We start from the raw sequence: 21,007 nt of genomic DNA, 5'->3' as shown, positions 1-21,007 counted from the left end.
ACCAAACGAGACGTCGAGACGTTCATGCACATACACTCACATCATCAGCTTACACCCCAAAGTACAGCTGCGGTTCCACCTTTGTTAACCCAGACAGCTGGACTCGCCAGTATTACATCTCAAGAGTTGCATCCATTTTCATTATAACAAAAACAATAGCATAAATGATAAAACAGTGACAGCGAGTTGTTAAAATTGTTGAATGCTTTGACGAAAAACCACAGTTATTTGTTTTGTCGTCTTTGAGCTCTCTGTTTTGGTTTGATTTCTATCCTCCCTTACTTTTATGCATTTTTCCTCCAGGTTTTTTTTTTTTTGCATGTGTGGAACATGATCAAAGACATTGTGAAATGAGTTTTGTAGCCGTGCAAACCAAAACAACAGATGCTTCGTCTTTCCAGCTTGAGTCTTGTTGGAGGCAAAACAAAATAGGGGGGGCGTCTTTTTTTCATTTACATTTCCTAGGTTTTCCCCTCGCTCCCCTTTCTTCCTGTGATGAGGTTTAGGAAGTCTTTTGCGCGTTTTCTTTTTTTGTGCACCTGACACTTAAAAAGAACATCCCTCTCATCTCACCTCAACAGAGGACTAGATGGTTCTCTCTCTCCCTAACTTTTCCTCCTCCTCCCTTTATTCCTTTCCCCTTTTTGAGTGCTGCGCTCTCCACATCAGAGAGCCAAGATCCCATTTTTCTTCTGTCGAGGATGCTTCTGCTGTTGTGCGAAAGGTGTAGAGAGAGCATCCAACAACAGCGGTATGGGTCTAGCCGATATTCAACATTTTTATAATTATCGATATCGGTCATTTATTAAGCCAATTTGCCGATAAGATAATTTCATTTTAAAATGTACTACTTAGGCTTTGATGCTGCCACTGTCACTACTGTCTGAACTTAAAGCTACAGTGTAATATTTAAAAGAACTTATTCACAGAAATTGAATATATTGTCCATAACTATGTGTTCATATATGTATAATCACCTGCAACAATGTTTTTTCGTCAACTTTGAATAAGTTAATTATAGTTACATGAGGTGGACCTGACCTCCGTTTAAGTCTCCATGTTTGCTACGTCGTGTTGAATATGGTTGTTGCACAAAACGGTCAAGAATACGTCGCATTCGCACTGAATTTTCAGCACCGGAAATGGAATTACGCCACCATAAAGTGTCCCCTGTCGGGTTCTCAGTTTGTTGCGCTTTAAGCAATGTCCCGTCCATGTTTATTTGTTTGTTCAATTTGATAATAATGCTGCTGATAGCTCCCTCGTGTTGAAAGGTTCTATGAATTAAACAAAAGCTTTAAGGCATTTCAACAAAGGTTTGTGTTAAAGAGTTTGTGTTATTCTAAATTGTGAGGCCTTTCGACCCGTTTTCACACGGTCTCTTAAATTAATAATAATCTGTATCGGTATCAGCCCGGAAAAAAAGCCATATCGGTCGACCCCTAGTTAAGAGCGTCACTTATGCATCTGATGAGGCTATCAAAACACTGCATCACGTGGTCTCTACTGCTTTGTCTGTTGTAACCATAGAAAACAATGGAGGTCTTCTACACTGACATCTCTCGGCACTCGATAATTTTAGTTTTTGCGGGTACGTCAGTTTTCAGCCGGGAGCAAAGGCTGTAATCTCCCTGTCTCTGCGAGAAAACCCACTGCCTGAGATTTACCACATATCTGTTTGCACCAGCTCCTAGGGGGTGAGGGGAGGGGGCGCACACACACACACACACACACAGAGTGAGCATGCTGGCAATTTAATTGACCCTGATGTCAGAATGAGCCCCCTACTACTTTTGTGCAAAGGGCAGGAGGGAGGTAACAGAAAGCAGAATGGAGAGAAGGCGGTTGACAGTTTAGCAGATGCATCGTTCGGAGAGACGGCGAGCAAGTGGGATAGCATGGTGGGTGCGCTATGCGAGGAATGTCGGCTCATGTTGTAACTAGAACTCCTGAAAGGGCCCTGTTCTTTCCATACCACTGGGGACTGTTTAAACCCCGTTTTGGCAAGCGGCCCAACGCCCCAGCCCCTCTATCTGTCTCATTATCTATGTGCCTTTTTTGTGCCTTCAGGCACTTGTTTTCATGTATTCCAATCTTAAGCAGCAGCAGCTCTACCGCAGAGGATAACGTCAAGTGTAAAGCGTGGCTGTACGCAGGTTGTGCACATTCATTTTGCCACGTGGTATAGAATTTCCTTGAATTTCTGAATCGATATCCCAACCATGGAAGTGAGAATGCGTTCCTTAATGAGATCCAGGAGAAATGGTAGACATCTTGCATCAAGTTCCTTGAATAAAATAAAATTGTATCTACTTGCAGTCGGTAAATAAAATTCTTTGAGCTTTTATTAAGGGTTTCATGTGTTTTTTTTATGCACAAAACCTCAAATGCACTGAAAATCTGAAAACGTATTTCATAAATTTCCCCTTTGACCTTTGTGAGCTGGAAAAAACAAAACATCAATAAATCAGAAAGAACAGACTTCAATATTTAATTGGGGCTCCAGTGGGAACCCAATTATATGCTATGAATTTCCAAACTGCTTCCTATTCTTTTATTCTTATTCATATTTTATACAGAATATTTATTGCGCGAGTTTCTTCACAGCTTTTTCTACAAAGAAAAACCCCTCTTTTGCTACAGCTGCTGCTGTTAAGCATTCTCTTTTGATGACGTAATCCCCCTTTTCTTTCGAGACCATTCAGATTTATTACAAATTGAGTCAATAGCGTCATAGTTTCATTCCCGCGGACAATAATTGTAACATTACTCTTAACAGGCTAGTGTCTGAGCTCGGGGTATAGCAGCAATATGGGCTGCATAGACGTCAGACGAATCAAGAAACATGAGATGATCATAAACAAACCTTTGGAGTTTCTCTCTATTTTCTCTTATTTTGAACTGTTTTCTCCTTGTTCACATTTTTGAACCATTTAATCCCAAAAAAACGTCCTGAATTTAACTTGTTGAATCTTCCTGACGTGGAGCTAACTCTCTCCTATTTGTCTGTCCGACAAACACGCACACACACGTGAACGACCGCTGCTGTGATTTTCCACACCGACGTGGGAGAAAACAGTGAGGGAGATTGACTGTGATGAATGGCTCTGTATTGGCAGTTTGGCTCCTGTGTGGGTCTCGCTGCACAGTAGGGCCTTTACAGTAGAACAGTGCCGTGGGACGTCCCGAGGATGTTTCAGCTTCCAGTCCTCCTCAGGGGTCTGGCGACGAACGCGCGAGCTGGAGATAGATGTGCCACATTTGATGTCTGGAAGTCTAGTTTGATTTGAGCCTTAGAATGTGGATTTTAAGGGGCTGAGTACAGGGCGCTGGGATGGTGGCCTGATTTGACCGGAGCTGGATACTTAGAGAAAAGAGGATTATGCACGTAGAAAAGGAAGTCAGTGTGGTGTGTAAATGAGTTTTGACTTAGATACCTTAGAAAAAGTTATTGCTGCAGACTTTGGACAACTTTGTAGCTGATTCCACAGGAAAATATTTCCATTATGTTGCCGCAGGGACAAGTTTGTAAACCAGATTAGGCAGCTGGTATTCAATTGAGGACATTGTGAACAAATTTCTGAAAACCTAAATATTGAATTGAATTGTATTGTCCACCCCTTTTTTTGTTTGTAGAATTTGGTTACTGTGGCAACACATGTAGAAGCAGGACTTGCGAAAGACAATAGATGCTTTTGGAGTACAGAATGAATGAGTAAGACATGGGACAAGTAGCAGTATGCCTGTTCCAAGGTGAGTGAAAAGCAACTTGTTCAGTCTTGCTGTCTGGCTCGTGCTATTAATAAGTGCATGGCTATGGAAAAGTGAAGATATATGCATAGGTTTTGTCATGGCATGCTTGTGCTTTAAGGCCGTCACTCTCCGTTCTAAAGAGCCCCTGATAAGATGGCAGTGTAAATGAGGTGGAATAGCACATTTCTGCGAGGAAGAATCATTTGTTTATGAATCACTGGGCTGCCGTGAGGGTGTGAGAGACGCTCCGAGAGAAGGAGGCGGCGGGAGGTGAGGAAAGCTCTCCATCCTGTCGCGGCTGTCAGGTTGTTTGACGGAGGGAGTGATGACGGGGAGAACTGCACGAAGACAAAAAAAAATAACACTGGGGGGAGAAAAAAACAGTTCTGCAGGGATGGAGGGATTTCTGGAGAGCTCTCGTGAAAAGACAAACATGTCACCGAATGCTAATGGTCGTCATCCAACCCTCCCTTCTCTTGTCTTGTCTTTCTCCAGAGTTGCTGGGCTCCACCAAGAGGCTCAACATCAACTATCAGGACTCGGACGGGTAAGAGGAGTGTACGTGTGGATGTGCTCGTTTGTGTGTGTGTGTGTGTCCCAGCTCGTGAGATGAGAAGTTGAGTCAAAAGAATGAAATGCAAGAGTCATTGCATCTTGATTGACATGCAGATTAAAAAAAAAGAAAAAAAAGAAGCCCCACCCATGGCTGGCAGTCTCCTGTTCGTCTTCAATCTTCAAAGCGTGACTCACACAACCAAGTCACACACACTCATGTACCAACACATAGTGCGTCAGGGTTACCGTCAATGCAGAACATTACAGGGAAACCAGTTTTTTTAGGTGGAAGCCAGACTTTAACATGTAAAAATATAAGAATTGGAGAGATACTCTGTGGTAAAGTCAACAAAATGGACTATAACATATCCAGATGTGTGTAGTACGTCAGATTTTCTCCATAAGTCATTTTTTAAAATTATAGTTCTACTTACTCTTAGGGCCTTCTAGGCCTTCAGAAAAGCCAAAGAAGTGTTTAATCTCAATTCATTTAATAATAATTCTCTTCTAATTTAAATTTTATGAATATTCTCCTTCAGATCTAATCTTTGCCCCATTTGTCATTCAGTCAGACTTTTAGTTTTATACTTGTCTCGGCAGAGAAAGAGTTAGCCTGCCCGTTCATTGGCCTGAAGCCCCCATAGACTGCCTGCCAGTTATGTTTGATCAGAAAAGTAGCAGGTGAATTCATATTTTAATATTTATAGACAGTGGGACCATAAATCATGGCCCTAGGCTGTCCCGGAGTTTAAGCTCCCTGAGCAGATAAGAGACATAAGTCTGGCAAAGTGAAAGGACGGTTAATGACAAGTTAGGGAAAAACATAACTCAGAAACTGACTGAATGTTAGTTGCTCTGATATTCTCAACAGGTTGCCTTCGATCTTTGAAGCCACTTTTCAGAAATGTCTTTTTTTTCTGGATTCATATTGAAAGAGGTTTTTGTGTTGATAGAAGTGAAGACTTCACATGACATTACTCTTAAAACTGCAATCTTCATTTCATTTCAATCGAGCGCAGGCTCCATGTGCAATTATTGTTACAGCTGCTCTGTACAAAGTAGTTATATTTTATATTTTGTATCTTATTGCTTTTTTATACTCTACCGTCCACTTTGCTGCTGTAACACCCAAATTCCCCATTTTGTAGGATGAATAAAGGAATATCTTATCTCATCTTATCTTAATATTCACCACTTGGAATTCCTTTATGAGTGGATGACCCTGCTCTAACGCCCAAGGTTTGCCACTGTCCCCTATTGTTGCTACGCCTGTCGAGGTTTCCGTTCTAGCATGGCATATGAACCCTCCAAACTATTTAGATACTGAGAAAGATACTGGAGCCTCTTGCACTCTAATTCAGCATGGGGAGAAATCCAAAGCTTAGAATGGCCTGCTGTTCCAAGTTATTACGGTTGCTGAGCTATGACTGTACAGTGCTGTTATGGGGCGGGGCTTTAGTTTTAACTTGAGTACATTTTGTGAGAAAACTCTCAAATGTACATGTCTCTGTAAAATTATAGATTAACAGACTGTGAGATGCTGTTAAAAACCCTCATTTCTCTAATAGGCTTTTCTGGAGTTTATGTTGCATTATGACAAAAACAATTATTTTGATGACCATTTTAAAAATTTTCTTCGAGTACTCTGTTTAATTTTAATTTGACACTTGGTCAGTAGATCAAAGTGTGAATGGCCCCCTTGTATATTTAGACTGATCCTGCAGCTAAAAAGTGAAAATAACTTTATTCTTTATCTTTTTCCCTTTGACTTTCTTTTCATAAGCTTTGAAGGGTATCTCCCAGCATTTGCCCATCCTGACCAAATGTTAAGCACACCTAATGAAGCCCGACGAGCGATGTATTAGTCTTACATTGCAAATGTTTTCTACTTTGTCGTGCGCCACAAGAGCATGGTTCCTGTTGTCAGTGCCTTTTGGAAAACCAACTTCCTCCATCAGCCTTTGCAGAGAATTGCTGGTGAACTCTCCAAAACATATCACAGTCACTTTTTTTTTTACACCCAAGAGCGTTGATGCATCCACAACGATGTGAAAGCCTGTGTATGACTGATACACTGACACGGAAAGGCCAGTGGTAAACCAATCAACTCGCCCTGCATAAACTTTTACTGGCCCTGATTGTGTCGGTCGGACTGCTACTTTTTAGCCCCGCTAGTGACTGCTTCATACTGGGCCCTCTTTAATAATAAGAATAATAATAAATTTCATTTATAGAGCACTTTTCATTGCTAACAGCAATCACAAAGACTGAGATATATTCATTCATGGTGTTTAGTCTCTGCTCTTATCCATCAAATTTACTTTTTGAGATTTATCGAAGTGGGCCATCAGACATGCAGAGAGTCCCCCATACAAGCTGTTGTGTGTTTGTGTGTGTGTGTGTGTGTCGGCGCATTTGTGATGTGTGCATATGTTGACTGAGGCTGCATGCGTGTGTCTACATGCTGGGTCCATGCAGTGTGTGGGAGGTGACACACAATAGGAGTGTTGAGATTTAACATGTCCATCCGTGTGTGTGTGTGTGTGTGTCTGTGTGTGTGTGTGTGTGTTTGTGTCTGTGTGTTTTTAGAAAGAGAGAGAGAGAGAGAGCAAGAGAGTGATACAGAGGAGGGGGTTACCTGTGATATATGAGATTGGTGCGGGGGGGATTAAGAGGCGAGGGGAAGGTGAGCAAACAGTTGGTTGTCACCGAGTCAACACCATTCCCCCTGACAGACAGTTAGACTGTGTGTATCGTAGACAGTGGCTGTAACAGGTGACTCAGGATATGGAGTCACCTTTTCTAGCAGAATGATCTGCTAGAAAAGTAGATAGAAGGATAAATGAAGGTGTGTGTGTGTGCGTGTGTGTGGATGAGCAGCAGTGAGGCAACAATGTGACTGATATGATAAGCCACCTGACTGTCTGGAGATCCCTTAGATTTTTTTTATCAATGCACGCATACGTCTAAACTTCATAATCTCGAAGTAACCTGGCAGCACACAGCGTCACACTGTGAGTTCCCTTTAGTAAGCCTGTCTTTAGATAACCTGGCTTCAAATTAACTCCCCTTAAACTGCAAATACTTATTTCTTTACTGTACATTATTTGAATATGGATCAAATAAAGAAGAGATAACATGTCAGTTTAGAAGTATGCAGCCATTCTGAAACAGTGATTATTTACGTCTACATTAGCCCGATGCAGGACGATATAGATTTTAATATTCAGACAAACATCTTCTATCATAGATGTTTGTTTGTCAGCGTTGGTAACAGTGAAAACATCCTAATGTAGCCTTTTAAAGATCCTGTGACTTCCACTGAGACAACCACAGGAAGTTCTCTTTCCAAATGTAGCGGAACTGTTTATCACCAGTGCTACTGGACAGCACCGTGCTTCTACTGCGAGTGCCTGAGGCTATGTTAAATCACCCGAAAGCTTGCTGCACTGTACTTATTATTTTGTCCCAACATGAGGGAATTGTGTGTGTGTTGCCTTCGAGGGTAACCGCCTCTGGAACACTCATCGCGTCCGTGTTGCCCCGAGCAAAAGGAAAAAGTCATTGCCACGAATTTATGCTTTTAATTTCTCCCTCTGTGGAATGTGCTGCGCTTCGTTCCGACAGTCACTCAGAGACAAACACACACATTTAATCTCTGAAGCTGATGATGAACTCACATGTATTCACGCACACACACACGGAATAAAACACATTATCTCAGTCTGGAGTTTTTGAAAATCTTCTGAGTCGTAATGGTGATTTATAACCCCTCTCATCTCCTTGTTTCCTGCCCCTCTTGCTCTTCCCCTCTATCTCTGTCTCTTCCACAGGTTCTCAGCACTGCACCATGCTGCTCTGACGGGCACCACAGAGCTGCTGTCTCTGCTGCTGGAGGCGCAGGCCATAGTGGATATCAAGGACATCAATGGTATCATGACAGCGGCTGATGCTGTGACACCACACAAACCAAAAACTTAGACAAAAAAAATCGGCGGCCGGGAAGTCAGTTGAGGTTAAACCAAGCCTGAAACTTTCTTAATGGCTCTCCGACACTCTCGGCTGCAAATAAGTTCGGCCCATATGAATAAATATGATTAGACTTTGAAGTCTGTCTGCCATGCGTTGAAAGCAGTGCAACGACAAATATCGTCAGACCTCCAGTGGAACAGATTTCGAAATTTGTGCAGGAGTGGCATCTCTGCTGCTGAGACCAGAGGCATATATGGATGGTATCCACGGGTGTGTCACGCCTGCGAGGTCTGCTATAGATTCACATAATTATGTTTCATACATTGAATTTCACTTTTATCGCTTCCTGCCAACTTGTCAGTTTTTCACTTCAGCCCATTACAGCAGTGGCGGGTGGCCTGACCATTAAAATTGCCTTAGCAGAGGAAATGATTGCACTTTGATGAAATACAACATTAACCCCTGAGGGGAGAAGGGCTCAGGCACTATAATCCGCAGCAAAACACATGATTTCACGAGTGACTGTAACTTCATTAACTAGTTGATCACAAGGAAATTTGTGTCGAGATTTATCGAACTCAGGGCAGCAGAGGATGTTGTACGTTTGTTCTGTCAACAATAATCAGAGCAGCAAAATGAAATGCAAACCTTCAGAGTGTTGACAAGTTTGGAAAATTTAAAGTGAACAGTTTATCTCCTCCGTCGACAGATTTCCCTGGGGGGATTCTCTAATATGACAAAATCCAGTTATGGGCAGAGAAGGGCCGGCCCGAGGCATAAGCAAACTAAATGGCTGCTTAAGGCCACCATGGCCACCAGGGGGCCCCCAAGAGCATTTGAAGCTTTTCTCAAGAAAGCTTGTTTTTTTTATTTGTATGTTTAATTGATTTTATTATATACATGTTGCATTATGTCAATGGCAATCATACAAAAACACAATCTTATGTTAAAGGGCTGGCAAGCTAATACGGTTTAATCAATTCTCGCTGCCCCTATCACATGCTCATGCGCAATGTAACGATAGGAACGAATCAACCACAGTCAGTCAGTCAATGGAAAAGGCAGTAGCGTATAACGATAAATGCAATGTCATAAAGAAATTACATATCCCTCTGGTGCAGAGAAAAGATGGGGGGGGGCAAATCAAATTCTGCATAAGGGCCCCATAAAGGCTAGGGCCGGCTCTGGGGCAGAGTAACAAACTGATGCTAAGTTTCAAAATCATCTTTTTTTTATCTTATGAAATTAGCAGATGACATTCTTCATCCTCTCATTGTCAACGTGAAAACACCAATCCCAACAGGGAATGTTTTCTATTTTCAAGTATTTTGTGTGCGTTTTGAAGTATTGTGCGTATTGCAGCAATGTACTGTAACGGAGAGTGATAAAAACAGTTACTGGACCCACCCCTCACAATGGATCTGCACCACAATGTAATGGGTTCTACCCTGGCCCGGGGCCCATCCCTGCACATAGTTTGGTGCAAATCAGTTCAGCACTTTTTTTGACTTGTCCTGCTGACAAATAAACAAACTCATAAGGGTGAAAATATAACTTCCTTGGTTGAGGTCAAATGTGCTCAAAAATTGAAAGAGCCGAAGCAGAGATGTCCCGACTTTTGGTCTAGTATGGACTGAGCCTCAAAAACACTGGACTTTTTTTGTGTGTAATCTATAAACGTAAAGATAACCGGTGATGTCATATGACGTCGTCAGGTTCATTTTATGACACTTGTCAAAGAGCCGTCAGAGCCACAGAGGACATTATACGATTGTTTCCACACGCTCAGTAGCTCTACCCTGTGACCAATAAATTAACTTTGACATCCAAAATCAGTAGTGCGACTTAATGCACATCTCATTGCCTTGTCTTTCCTTTCTCATTGTCTCCGGCCCTCACTCTTGCTTCTGTCTCTAGGCATGCGTCCTCTCCACTACGCAGCGTGGCAGGGTAAAGCCGACTCCGTCTTATTGTTGCTTAGAGCCAACGCGTCCGTCAACTCCTCTTCCCATGATGGACAGATACCGTTACATCTCTCTGCTCAGTATGGGCATTATGAGGTGGTGAGTACACGCACATGCGCGCACACAAGCAACACAAGCGCACACACCGCGGACACCAAAGGCAAAGTTTCAAGGTATCGGCACTCCTCGCATTTCACTGAAATCTACCCCCTTTGTGTCGCAGCCTGTATTGTCCGCCAACAATACCAGTAATACCATTAATGCAGTGCCACAGGTTTTTCATAAGAGTCTACAGGCACTGAATGCACGCATTCCTTTCCTCCAGTCTCATCTATTTGGCTCCTGGAATGTCTAAATGGATATATACACATATACACAGATATACACACACACACACACACACACACACCTCAACCTGTCATATAAGCCATGGCGAGCCCTGACCTCTTTATTTCGACAAACACAATGCTGACAATCCCAAACACATACTGGACTAGAGCTATCATGTTCCTTTACTTCTGTTCAGAGACAAGAAAATCAGCACACACACACAGACAATGTGTCGCGATGACTGACTTGTGTTCATCCTTTTGCCTTTCATTCTCAGTCCGAGATGCTGCTGCAGCATCAGTCTAATCCCTGCCTGGTGAACAAGGCCAAGAAGACTCCCCTAGATCTGGCCTGTGAGTTTGGGAGACTGAAGGTATGAGAACATTTGTGAGTAGCTGGCGTGTGTCTGTGTGTGTGTGTGTGTGTTGAGAATGTTGGTCTTATATTAAAAAGTTTTTGGTCATTTAGTTTCCACCTGATGTATTTGACAGAATGGGTTTGATTTTAGCTTTCAAGATGACAAGACGTCCTGTCATCATCACATAAAAATATAAGTGGTATTCAGTGGTAATATGTTTAAGTGAAAACTGAAAATAGGGTGAGAGAACAAATTACGTTTTAATTTTACCTTCTATTTTACAGCTCCTTCCTGATTAGAGTACCTTCCTAAATATTGATGAAAGCAATTGAGATACAGTGTAGTAACTGATGAAAGTGTCACAATAGGTAACATGAGGAGTCACTCGACTGCAAGTGAGGCGTTTCTTTTAGCTTAATGCTAACTGCAGTTTCATGTACATGCACAGCATCTTAGTTGTTTGTTTGTTAATTAGCCATAAATACAAAGTACATACATACAATGTGCCATCTCTGAGATGAGTCTCAGGGGTTTGGCAGCTATTGGGGTCATAAACCAAAGTGTAGAACAACTAAAACTGATTATCAATCAAAGTTATTTCAGTTGGTGAAAAATGTTGTTACTATTAAAGAATCGTGACCAAATTGCGTCAGAGATTCCTGGTGGACAAACTACATCTTTCTAGTGTGGTAAATAGCAGCGCTTTATGAATGTCCATTTACCATTTAACTGTAATGGTGTTCATAAATAACCACAAATATATCTTTAGTGTTTCTTGTCTGCAATTTCATATTTTGTCCTTTTTCCAATCGGAACGACTTATGTCACACATGAACCCTTGCTAACTGTAGATGAAGTAACCCAGATAAAAAAGTAAGCATGTTTGAGTGAAAGGGAAAAGAATTTCAGTGGCTCTTTTTGGACACACACACACTGTGATTTTAACGAGATTGCACATTATAGTGCGTTTTACTGTTTGTCACATTGGTGAATAAGCCTGGCTGTGAGATGTGTAGCTGGCCCTGAAATTCAGAATTAGACACACACACACACACATACACACACACACACACACACACACACACACACACACACACACACACACACACACACACACACACACACACACATCTCAGCTAGGATGTTAAATCAGGAGCAACTGGACTTAGTTGTAGTTTCTTGAAGACGTTTCACCTTCATCAAAGAGGCCTCCTCCTGGAGTGTGGGCAGTGCTATATTCATACCTACTTGTGTGTGTGTGTGTGTGTGTGTGTGTGTGTGTGTGTGTGTGTGTTGCTAATGCTGTAATTCCTGTCCCAATTCTGCCACTCGTCCGTTCTCACATTTTGGTGCGTTTGATTTGTCTTTAAGGTGGCTCAGTTGCTGCTGAGCAGCAACATGGTGACAGCTCTGCTAGAAGGGGACGGAGGCCACGAGAGCCTGGAAGCCCCGTCCACGACCCCCCTCCACCTGGCAGCCAGGAACGGACACAAAGACATCATCAAGTGAGATCACAGACAGGAGTAGTCCCCTCTGTAATGGAAGCCTGTTACATGTCGAACCCTTTCATCTTTCAGACAGCTTCTCTTTACTTCAACCACAGCTACTGCTACTACCAATACAGCTGTCACTGCTGCCACCAATACTGCTGCTACTGGTGCTGCTACTCCCACTGTAACTGTTGCTACCATTACAGTTGCTACTACCAGTACTACTGCTTCTACAGCTACTGCTACTACAAGTATTATAAATACCACTACTGCTACTAATACCTGTGCTGTTATGGCTGCTACTTCTGCTACGAAATCCTCTACTGATACTAGGACTGCTACGACTACTACTAATACTACTGCCTCTGCCAGTGATACTAATGCTCAAGGCACTTTACATTGTAAGTTCGAGACCTTACAATATTACAGAGAAAACCAACAGTTGCCACAATGAGCAACCACTTTGCAACTGTGGAGAAAAAAACCCCGCCTTTTCACAGGAAAAAAATTCTAGCAGGACCAGATTCAGTTGTGAGCAAAACGTCTTGCGCGACCAGTCGGGATGAGAGGAGAGGAGGGTGGAAAGAGGGGGAGAGGATGAGAGAGAGGAGGAGAGAGAAGAGAGGCCAGGAACAGTTGTGTAGACGTTGTTTAAGCTCTGTCAGACTGGTTCTTATAATGACAATAATTATACTTATAGATGTAATTATGTTGATAATTAAAATATTAATAATATTAGATTTGGATCCTGCAGCTCTGGAGTCGGAGATACCTGCACTAGGGGAGAGAGATGCTCAGTGCATGATGGGAGTTCCCCCAGCAGTGTAGGCGTACAGCAGCATAACTAAGAGATGCTTCAGGACTCACCTGAGCAGCTCGAACTATAAGTTTGTTCAAAATTAAGTTTTAAGTCTAACCTCAAATGTAGAGAGTGTTTCTGCCTCACAGACCAGAAGGGCTTTCAATGTAAGGAGCAGGATTTTGAATTATATTCTGAATTGGATATGGAACCAATGCAGAGATACTAAAACAGGAGAGATATGATCACTTTTTCTAGTTCCTGTCAGAACATGTATTGCAGTTAATGCTTCTATTACCCCTACAAGGACTATCAGTACTGTATAATACTACTACTTCTATATTATAGCTTCTGCACCCTATGCTACTGCTAATGCAGTGACCACCATTACTACTGTTGCTACCTTTATTACTGCTACTCTTCCTCTTACTAATCCTTCTTCTTCTACTGTTAGAAAAGCTGACATTACTACTACTATTGCTGCTAATTTACAACTACTATATAATATACAACTACTACCAGTACTAATACTGCGGCTATTACTGCTACTCCACAGAATACCATGTTTGTCAGTCATCAATACACAGCTGCAGGTTCCTAAACTTTTCCCCTCAGGTAGCAAACCCCAGGAACAACATTCAATAACAGCACTCCCCGTCCCGTAGCATGTGTCTTCACTCTATTCTGACAGCCCACAGTGGCTCATTGTATTTTGAATGCCAGCATATCTGTGTAAATATGTATGCACTCAGACAAGTAACTCCACCCTGCCTCTCAGACACGCCGCTAACGAATCCCACCCTCCCTGAATTATCAGAAGCCTTTTGCAACACCCTCTCCATCCTCCACTCTGCCTCTCCCGAGTTGGAATGTTCAATAGTAGATCTTCTGGAGAGAAGTTGAAGCTCTAACCCCAAAAAAAGGAAAAAGGAAAAGAAAAAAAAAACACTTTATTACAAGTTTATTCAGAGTTTACTTGGTGGAATTTGCCTGCAATCTCCCACTAAGGGATTTATGTCTCTTTTAAGACTGCCATATTTATGCAGCAGACGTCTTAAAGTACTTACTTTTTATGCCTCAGTGCCGGCGACAGCCGCAGCTGGAGGCGTTATGTTTTCCAGTTATCTGTCCGCCTGTCCCACTCTTGTGAACACGATATCTCAGGAAACAAGGTGTGGCATTGTCTCCCAATTCGTCAGACATGCTTGCTTGGGACGCAGGGATGAACTGATTAGAATTTGGTGTTCAAAGGTCAAGGTCAGTGTAACAGTACAAAACATACTTTTGAACATAACTTGAAAATTGGCAAATGTTGGTTTTGGGTTGTTGACAAACAACCTAAACTGCACATACATTTTACAAGGAGTTGCACTACTTGTGTAACAATAGTCTCAAACTTACTGGAGATTTTGCAGAGAAATGATAAATCACATTTTCAGTAATTTTCTAATGTGCGTGTATAGTTCATTCAATTCAATTCAATTTTATTTGCATAGCACCAAATCACAACATACATTGTCTCAAGGCGCTTTACATAGTGAGGTCAATATTACAATATTACAGGAAAACCCAAAAAATCCTACAATGCGCAGCACTTGGTGAGTGTGGAGGAGAAAAAACTCCCTTTTAACAGGAAGAAATCTCTGGCAGAACCGGACTCAGTTGTGGGCAGAACATCTCTCTCACCCGGTCGGGGTGAGGAGAAAAATGGGGGATAGGTCGGCAGAAAGAGGGGTAGAGGAGAGAAGGGAGAGAGAGAGAGAACAGTTGTACAACCGCCGTTTTAAATCTCTACTAGTCTGATACTTATAATTACAGAAATAATACTGGCACTATTGGTCGGCCGATAGGGCATTTTCAGGGCCGGTATTGATACATATTATTACTAATCTAAGAGGACGATATTTGAAACCAATATTTTCGGAACTAAAAAGTGTTTTAAAAGGCGTCAACATTTTGAATTACACAAAGTCTTAACAGAAATCTTTGCTGAATGTTGTGCTGTTGATGATGTTTAATTCACAGAATGTTTCAACATGACACACAAAGTCCAGGGAGCTATGAGCAGCATTATTATGAAGTTGGAACAAACAAACATTGCTTAAGTCCAGAAAGTAGTGACTGTGGCTGCATCAGAGCCTAAGTAGCATATTTTAAAATTAAATGATCTTATCCGCAAATCAGCTTAAAAATGCCAGATACTAATAATCATAAAAATGGTAATAATAGGTCTACCCCTAATCTGCACATGTGTATAATATTGTGTGCAAAAAAAACAGATCTCAGTGTCATGGGCATCTTGAAAAGCACAGTTGTCTGTAGCTAGCTAAAGTCAGTCACTTGTCAGCAATCCCAAGTTGTATTATAAACGCGCAAAAGTAGGAAACAAGCTGCTCTCCCCTCTCCTTCTAACTGATGTCTGTTTTTAGCTTTAACAGGTCAAGCACTGCTTGACGGCATGCCACTACATGCTGTGCAGTCACTTTAGAGTAGGTAGTATGAGAGTTAACCAACTGCTCATTTGCAGCACAGAGAAGAAGTCTAAGCGTTATGACAAGACATTTCAGACATTCAGCCTTCTCAGGGTTTCTGTCCAACCCTCCCGTGGTGTCCCACTTTTGTGCGAAGTTAAGCAACATTTCACATTTCACAAGTCACCAAAAGGTTTTTACTCACAGCAAGCTCAAGACAAATTGCCACTCTTACCTCATATGTATGTAATTCTAATAATACTGTGGATTATCTTGTAAATTACATAACCTTTTTCCTCATAAAAAAAGTAAAATTAAGTAGTAATGGACTAATTGTAATATATGTAGGTAAATCAATCTAATGACATTCTACCATTTAGGAGGATATTCACAGAGCATCCAACTACAATTTGTCTGACTCTAAATGTTTTTTCACAGCTGGAGTCATACTGTAACAGTACAGAGAGTAGAGCAAGTTGTGTGGCATCCCCGAGGCACACGGGGGGGCAAGAATGTGCTTGCAGTCAACATTTAGAAAACACCATGCACCATGAAGCTGGCTCAATACCGATAGTAGAGTTTCAGTGTTGTTTACATCTTCCAAACCTGACTCAAGCTTCACATGGTGACCCCAGGACCTCCTCCTCCTCCTCCTCCTCCTCCTCCTCCTCCTCCTCCTGGTGTACAATTCTCTGGATAAAACCCATCAGCATTCCTACATCTGGGCCTCTGACAGGACCAGAGAAATGTCAGTTGGCGTGTGTGTGTGTGTGGGTGGGTGAGTGAGTGGGGGGGTAATGAGATGTTGCAGATGTCTGTAACAGCTCAATAGATGAATCTGTGTCTGAGCGGTGCCCTCTGCGTCATGTTGGCATTTCTGATTTGCTCTCCCAGGTTGCTGCTCAAAGCTGGTATCGACATCAACAGAGCCACCAAAGCGGGGACATCTCTACACGAGGCCTCGCTCTATGGCAAAACTGAAGTGGTGCGACTGCTGCTTGATGTAAGCGACGATCCATCCTCTCATGCATTATCTACACAGCTCGTCCTCTGAGGGTCGTGTGGAAAGCGAAAACGACACAGTTAAATGTTGAGTTCAGCCCACGTAGGATTTTTCGGAGGCTGACTGTGATGTTTTTTGTATTGAAGGTGCAGCGAGAAAACGGTGGAAACATTGTCTCGCTTCACACTGCAGTTGTGATTATAGACAGTGTTATTCTTTAATGAAGAAGGTAGGAATTTGAAGGGGGGTTTGTTTTAAAAGTGTGAGTGTGTGTGTGTGTGTGTGCGTGTGTGTGTGTGTGTGTGTGTGTGTGTGTGTGTGCGTGTGTGTGCGTGTGCGCGCGTTTGTGTGTGTGTTTAGGCGGGCATCAACGTGAACATGCGCAACACCTACAACCAGACAGCTCTGGACATTGTCAACCAGTTCACCACTTCCACGGCCAGCAGGGAAATCAAACAGCTGCTCAGAGGTTGGTAGCTCCTAAACAATTTTTTTCTTTCTTGATGCAGTAGTTTCTTGGTGCTTTATGTGAATTTTGGAACTTTGGAGGTAGAGATAACGGGGCACAAGAGGCTGATAAGTGGCAGAAAGAAAGCTGTCGGAACAGAAATCAACGGCGTAAAAGAAGCCACTTGTGTCATTTGATGATGTCGTCACTGTGTCTTTCCGTATCTGTGCAGAGGCATCAAGTTCTCTCCAGGTCAGGGCGGTGAAGGATTACTGGAACCTCCACGACCCCACCGCCCTCAACCTCCGGGCTGGAGAGCTCATTATGGTACTGCTCTTTGTCTGTGTATTTTCCTTTTAATGGCCGTCGACGACAGTAAGTCGTTGGCTCACTCAGCGACTCTCCCGTTTTTTTTCCCTTGTTGAGATTTGAGTTGTTGTGCCTCAGTAGACTCCTGGTAGTTCAACCATACTCACGCTGCTTTATGTCTTTGGCCCCTTACCTTCCATTATGACAGAAAGTAATGACTTTTGTCTTTGTCAGCTGTATTTGTAAAGCAGAAACATTTCATGTGGTGGTTTAAAGCCACTTTGCATCATAGCATTTGCAGATTTAAGTGGTATATAAAGTTATTATTTATTAAAAAGAAAAAATGAGTGTTCCTTTGAGCCCATTTATCTCCCCTGATCAGATCCATTGAGAGGGTGTGGGAAATATTAATGTGCAGTACAATGTCATGGTTTTTGTTACAATTGCTAGGGCAGTTCCAAAGTTATTATTGTGCCTCACCCTCATTTTTTTTTTGCATCAAATAACCAATTAAGTGAAAAATGTATTTGACGTGGACTTATTAGTTTTGTCTATGTCCCATCTGCGAACATGGAGGCGGCAGGGTTTATGACCTGTACAGCAGCCAGCCACCAGGGGGCGATCTAGATGATTTTTCTTCACTTTTGGGAGCTGTTATGTCGTCCATCTTTATTTTTAGACAAGAGAGAGAGATGATTATTGCTCAGCCAATTGCTATAAATATTAATGGTGCCATACAATTAATACTCACCATGTTGGAGTGTGAACCAGATAGTTACTGCATCACAACGGAACGACTGAAATTATTAAGGAGGCACTGGATTGATTTAGACAATATGACCGTATAAGTAGTATTAACAAGGTATGATCAGTCATTTTATAAATATAACAATTGTTGTCAAATCAATATGGGAATATTGGAAAGCCCTAATTAAAACTTAAGCCTGAGATTTTTGTAATGAGTCAACTGCCCATTGAGACATACTTTACTAGTGCCAGTATCAGAGTACACAGTACCAGCCCATACCAGGGACGAAAATGAGAATGAGGCAGGACACTAGAACATTTCATAAAGTGTAGGCCATCATAGACAATTCAATTGGTGTCTGGGATCCCGCGGGACATCCTGACAAATATAAACACTAGCTTGTCAGAGTATTTTTCCCCTCTCCTGACACGTTCAGTGACATAGTCCTTTGGCCGAACACATGATCTATATTTTTTGCGTGGTCCAGCGCTTGAGCTGTCATGTCTGTCCAAAAAAAACAGAGTTGCTTATTGACATGTTTATAATGTTTTTGTGGACTACACACATCTGTTTAGTGAGAAAAAAACACTAGTATGCAGAAAACATTTTTCAAAAAACACTGCCAGTTCGGATTGCCCTTGATGTATCAAATTAAGAGCTCTCATTTAATATCATATATATATATATATATATATATATACGGCTTGTGGTTTTTTATTATACAGGAATAAAATACACAGATGTACAACAGTATATTTCTGTTTTATCTGGCAGCCGCCGTAAGACCACTCTCTACCTTCTTGCGGCTGCTTCTGTCGGTGCCAGGGGAATCACAAGCAGTGTGGGGATTATGTGATGAAGACTTTGTTGTTGTGGATTGGTGTGGGATGTTGCAGGATAATTTAGTGTACCCTGAGCTGGAGCTCACAGCAGAGAAACGGGCACATACTTGTTGCTGTCACACTCTCATTACCCACTCACACACACACACACACACACACACACACCCACACGCACACACCCACACGCACACACGCACACACACACACACAGGTTTTGCACTAATTCATGTGTCCCCATGTGTTTACATGCTTGCTGATGTGTATTTTGATATCTTAACAAAAATTATTGTAACAACCCTGACTCCTGTATGAACTTGTGCGTTGTTCTGTAGTATTTGGTGAGAAGGCCGAGGTGTCTGTGTTTTGTTTTTTTGCCCTCGCCAGGCATTTTGTTAACACTCACAATGTATTTCCAGCTCATTGGCTCTCTCATTATGGTTTTAAAAGCATGCCCGGAGGAGGCACACACGTGACGTGCATACTCGACAGTTGATATACAGTTGACAAGGGAAAATGTTTGGAAAGCTACCCCACCTCGCACAAAGTCAAAGTTAGAGTTCTCCTTTCTTTTACAGTGATTGTTTATGTTCTACAGTCTAGGTATTGTGAAGTGTTGCACGGCTAACACATGTCTCGACTGAAGTGTGCTCATGATTTGTTGGTGTCAGGTCGTGGAGCAGCACTCAGACGGCCGGTGGAAAGGTCACATCCATGACACTCAGCGGGGCACGGACCGGGTGGGCTTCTTCCCGCCCTCAGTGGTGGAGGTCCTCAGCAGACGAGCAGGTAGAAAAACAATCACAAGCACACATCACTGATGGTAGAAGTGAACTTTTGAGTCACAGCTGAAGGGTCCACCATCAGTATTTTGGCATTAAGCATTAAGCATTTAGCTAGACCTAGCATATGCCTACTGGTCATAAAAAAAATGGCAGGTTTGTTTAATTTGGGACACTGTCGCCGGGGGGTTGAGCTGACAGAACTAACCTGACCCAGGGCTATGGTTATATCTGGGCTAAGAATATACTGCATCTCGCCACATGTACACCAGCAGTAGCATGTTGGCATGCGTGGCCACCGGAGAGTTCAGCATGCTTGTAAATCCTCTGATTTAATCCCTGAGAATAAAAGGAATATGAGCCCCATGTTTGTTTTGCAGCTTGTAAAGCCATTGACATTCAAAAAGCGGGACGAGCACAGTGAGGGGTCCAATAACGGCAACGCACGCGCATACACACAGACACGCACACACACGCACACACGCACGCAAAGAAGATAAAACACTTCTTGGTCCTCAACAAGCTAGACTGTACACACACACAAACACATTGCAGAGACACACACACGGAAACCCACATTAATAGGATTACTACGGCCAGATTGCCGAGTGTCAGCTCAGTGCTAAAACCCTCACAGTCTACGTTGGGATATTATGTGCTCTGTGTGTGTGTGTGTGTGTGTGTGTGTGTGTGTGTGTGTGTGTGTGTGTGTGTGTGTGTGTGTGTCTGCTCATGCTTGCGGGAGAAGAGACAAGAAAAAGAGAGTTTGACTTAAAGTCGGTGACAGGCTCTTTGCTTGTGAGGCAAACTCAGCAGTGTGTGTGTCTCTGTGTGTGTGTGTGTGTGTGTCTGTGTGCGCGCCTGAGCTCTGTGATAATGTCAGTGGTGTCAGCAGCCATGGACCAACAACAAAGTAAGCCTTCTCTGCGTCGTTGGGGATCTTACACTCTCTTTCAGCAGCTTCTTATGTAACACCAGAGAGGATTTACAGTGAATTGCCATTTCTCAGCTGCTGTTCCATGTACTCAACAAGCAAGAATACATGATAAAGTTCACAGTGAAGACTCCGGATGTCAAAAAAAGTGTTCCCATACCTATGCATAATGCACTTCAAACTGACAAGCACACATGCATGCACATGGTCGACTTTACCCTCACTCACGCATGTCCACCTCAAGCCAAACTG

The 21,007-nt window shown here is 42.5% G+C and overlaps 1 protein-coding gene across 3 annotated transcripts in view; it reads left to right on the top strand.

Moving 5' to 3' along the window:
• LOC118287701 (caskin-2-like) overlaps window positions 1-21,007 on the top strand; it is a 52,489-nt gene that overhangs the window by 17,536 nt on the left and 13,946 nt on the right. For all 3 annotated transcript variants that reach the window (XM_047327726.1, XM_047327725.1, XM_047327724.1), the window contains exons 3-11: window positions 4,249-4,300; window positions 8,142-8,239; window positions 10,198-10,343; window positions 10,852-10,947; window positions 12,304-12,437; window positions 16,587-16,695; window positions 17,056-17,164; window positions 17,376-17,470; window positions 19,711-19,828. In XM_047327726.1, the coding sequence (XP_047183682.1) occupies window positions 4,249-4,300; window positions 8,142-8,239; window positions 10,198-10,343; window positions 10,852-10,947; window positions 12,304-12,437; window positions 16,587-16,695; window positions 17,056-17,164; window positions 17,376-17,470; window positions 19,711-19,828 (957 nt within the window). The remainder of the gene's footprint in view (window positions 1-4,248; window positions 4,301-8,141; window positions 8,240-10,197; window positions 10,344-10,851; window positions 10,948-12,303; window positions 12,438-16,586; window positions 16,696-17,055; window positions 17,165-17,375; window positions 17,471-19,710; window positions 19,829-21,007) is intronic.

The sequence above is a fragment of the Scophthalmus maximus genome, chromosome 16, assembly GCF_022379125.1.
Source record: "Scophthalmus maximus strain ysfricsl-2021 chromosome 16, ASM2237912v1, whole genome shotgun sequence".
In the NCBI taxonomy this organism is placed as follows: domain Eukaryota; kingdom Metazoa; phylum Chordata; class Actinopteri; order Pleuronectiformes; family Scophthalmidae; genus Scophthalmus; species Scophthalmus maximus.
The sequence above is the reverse complement of the archived record's forward strand: the minus strand, read 5'-3'. Positions and strand labels throughout refer to the sequence as shown.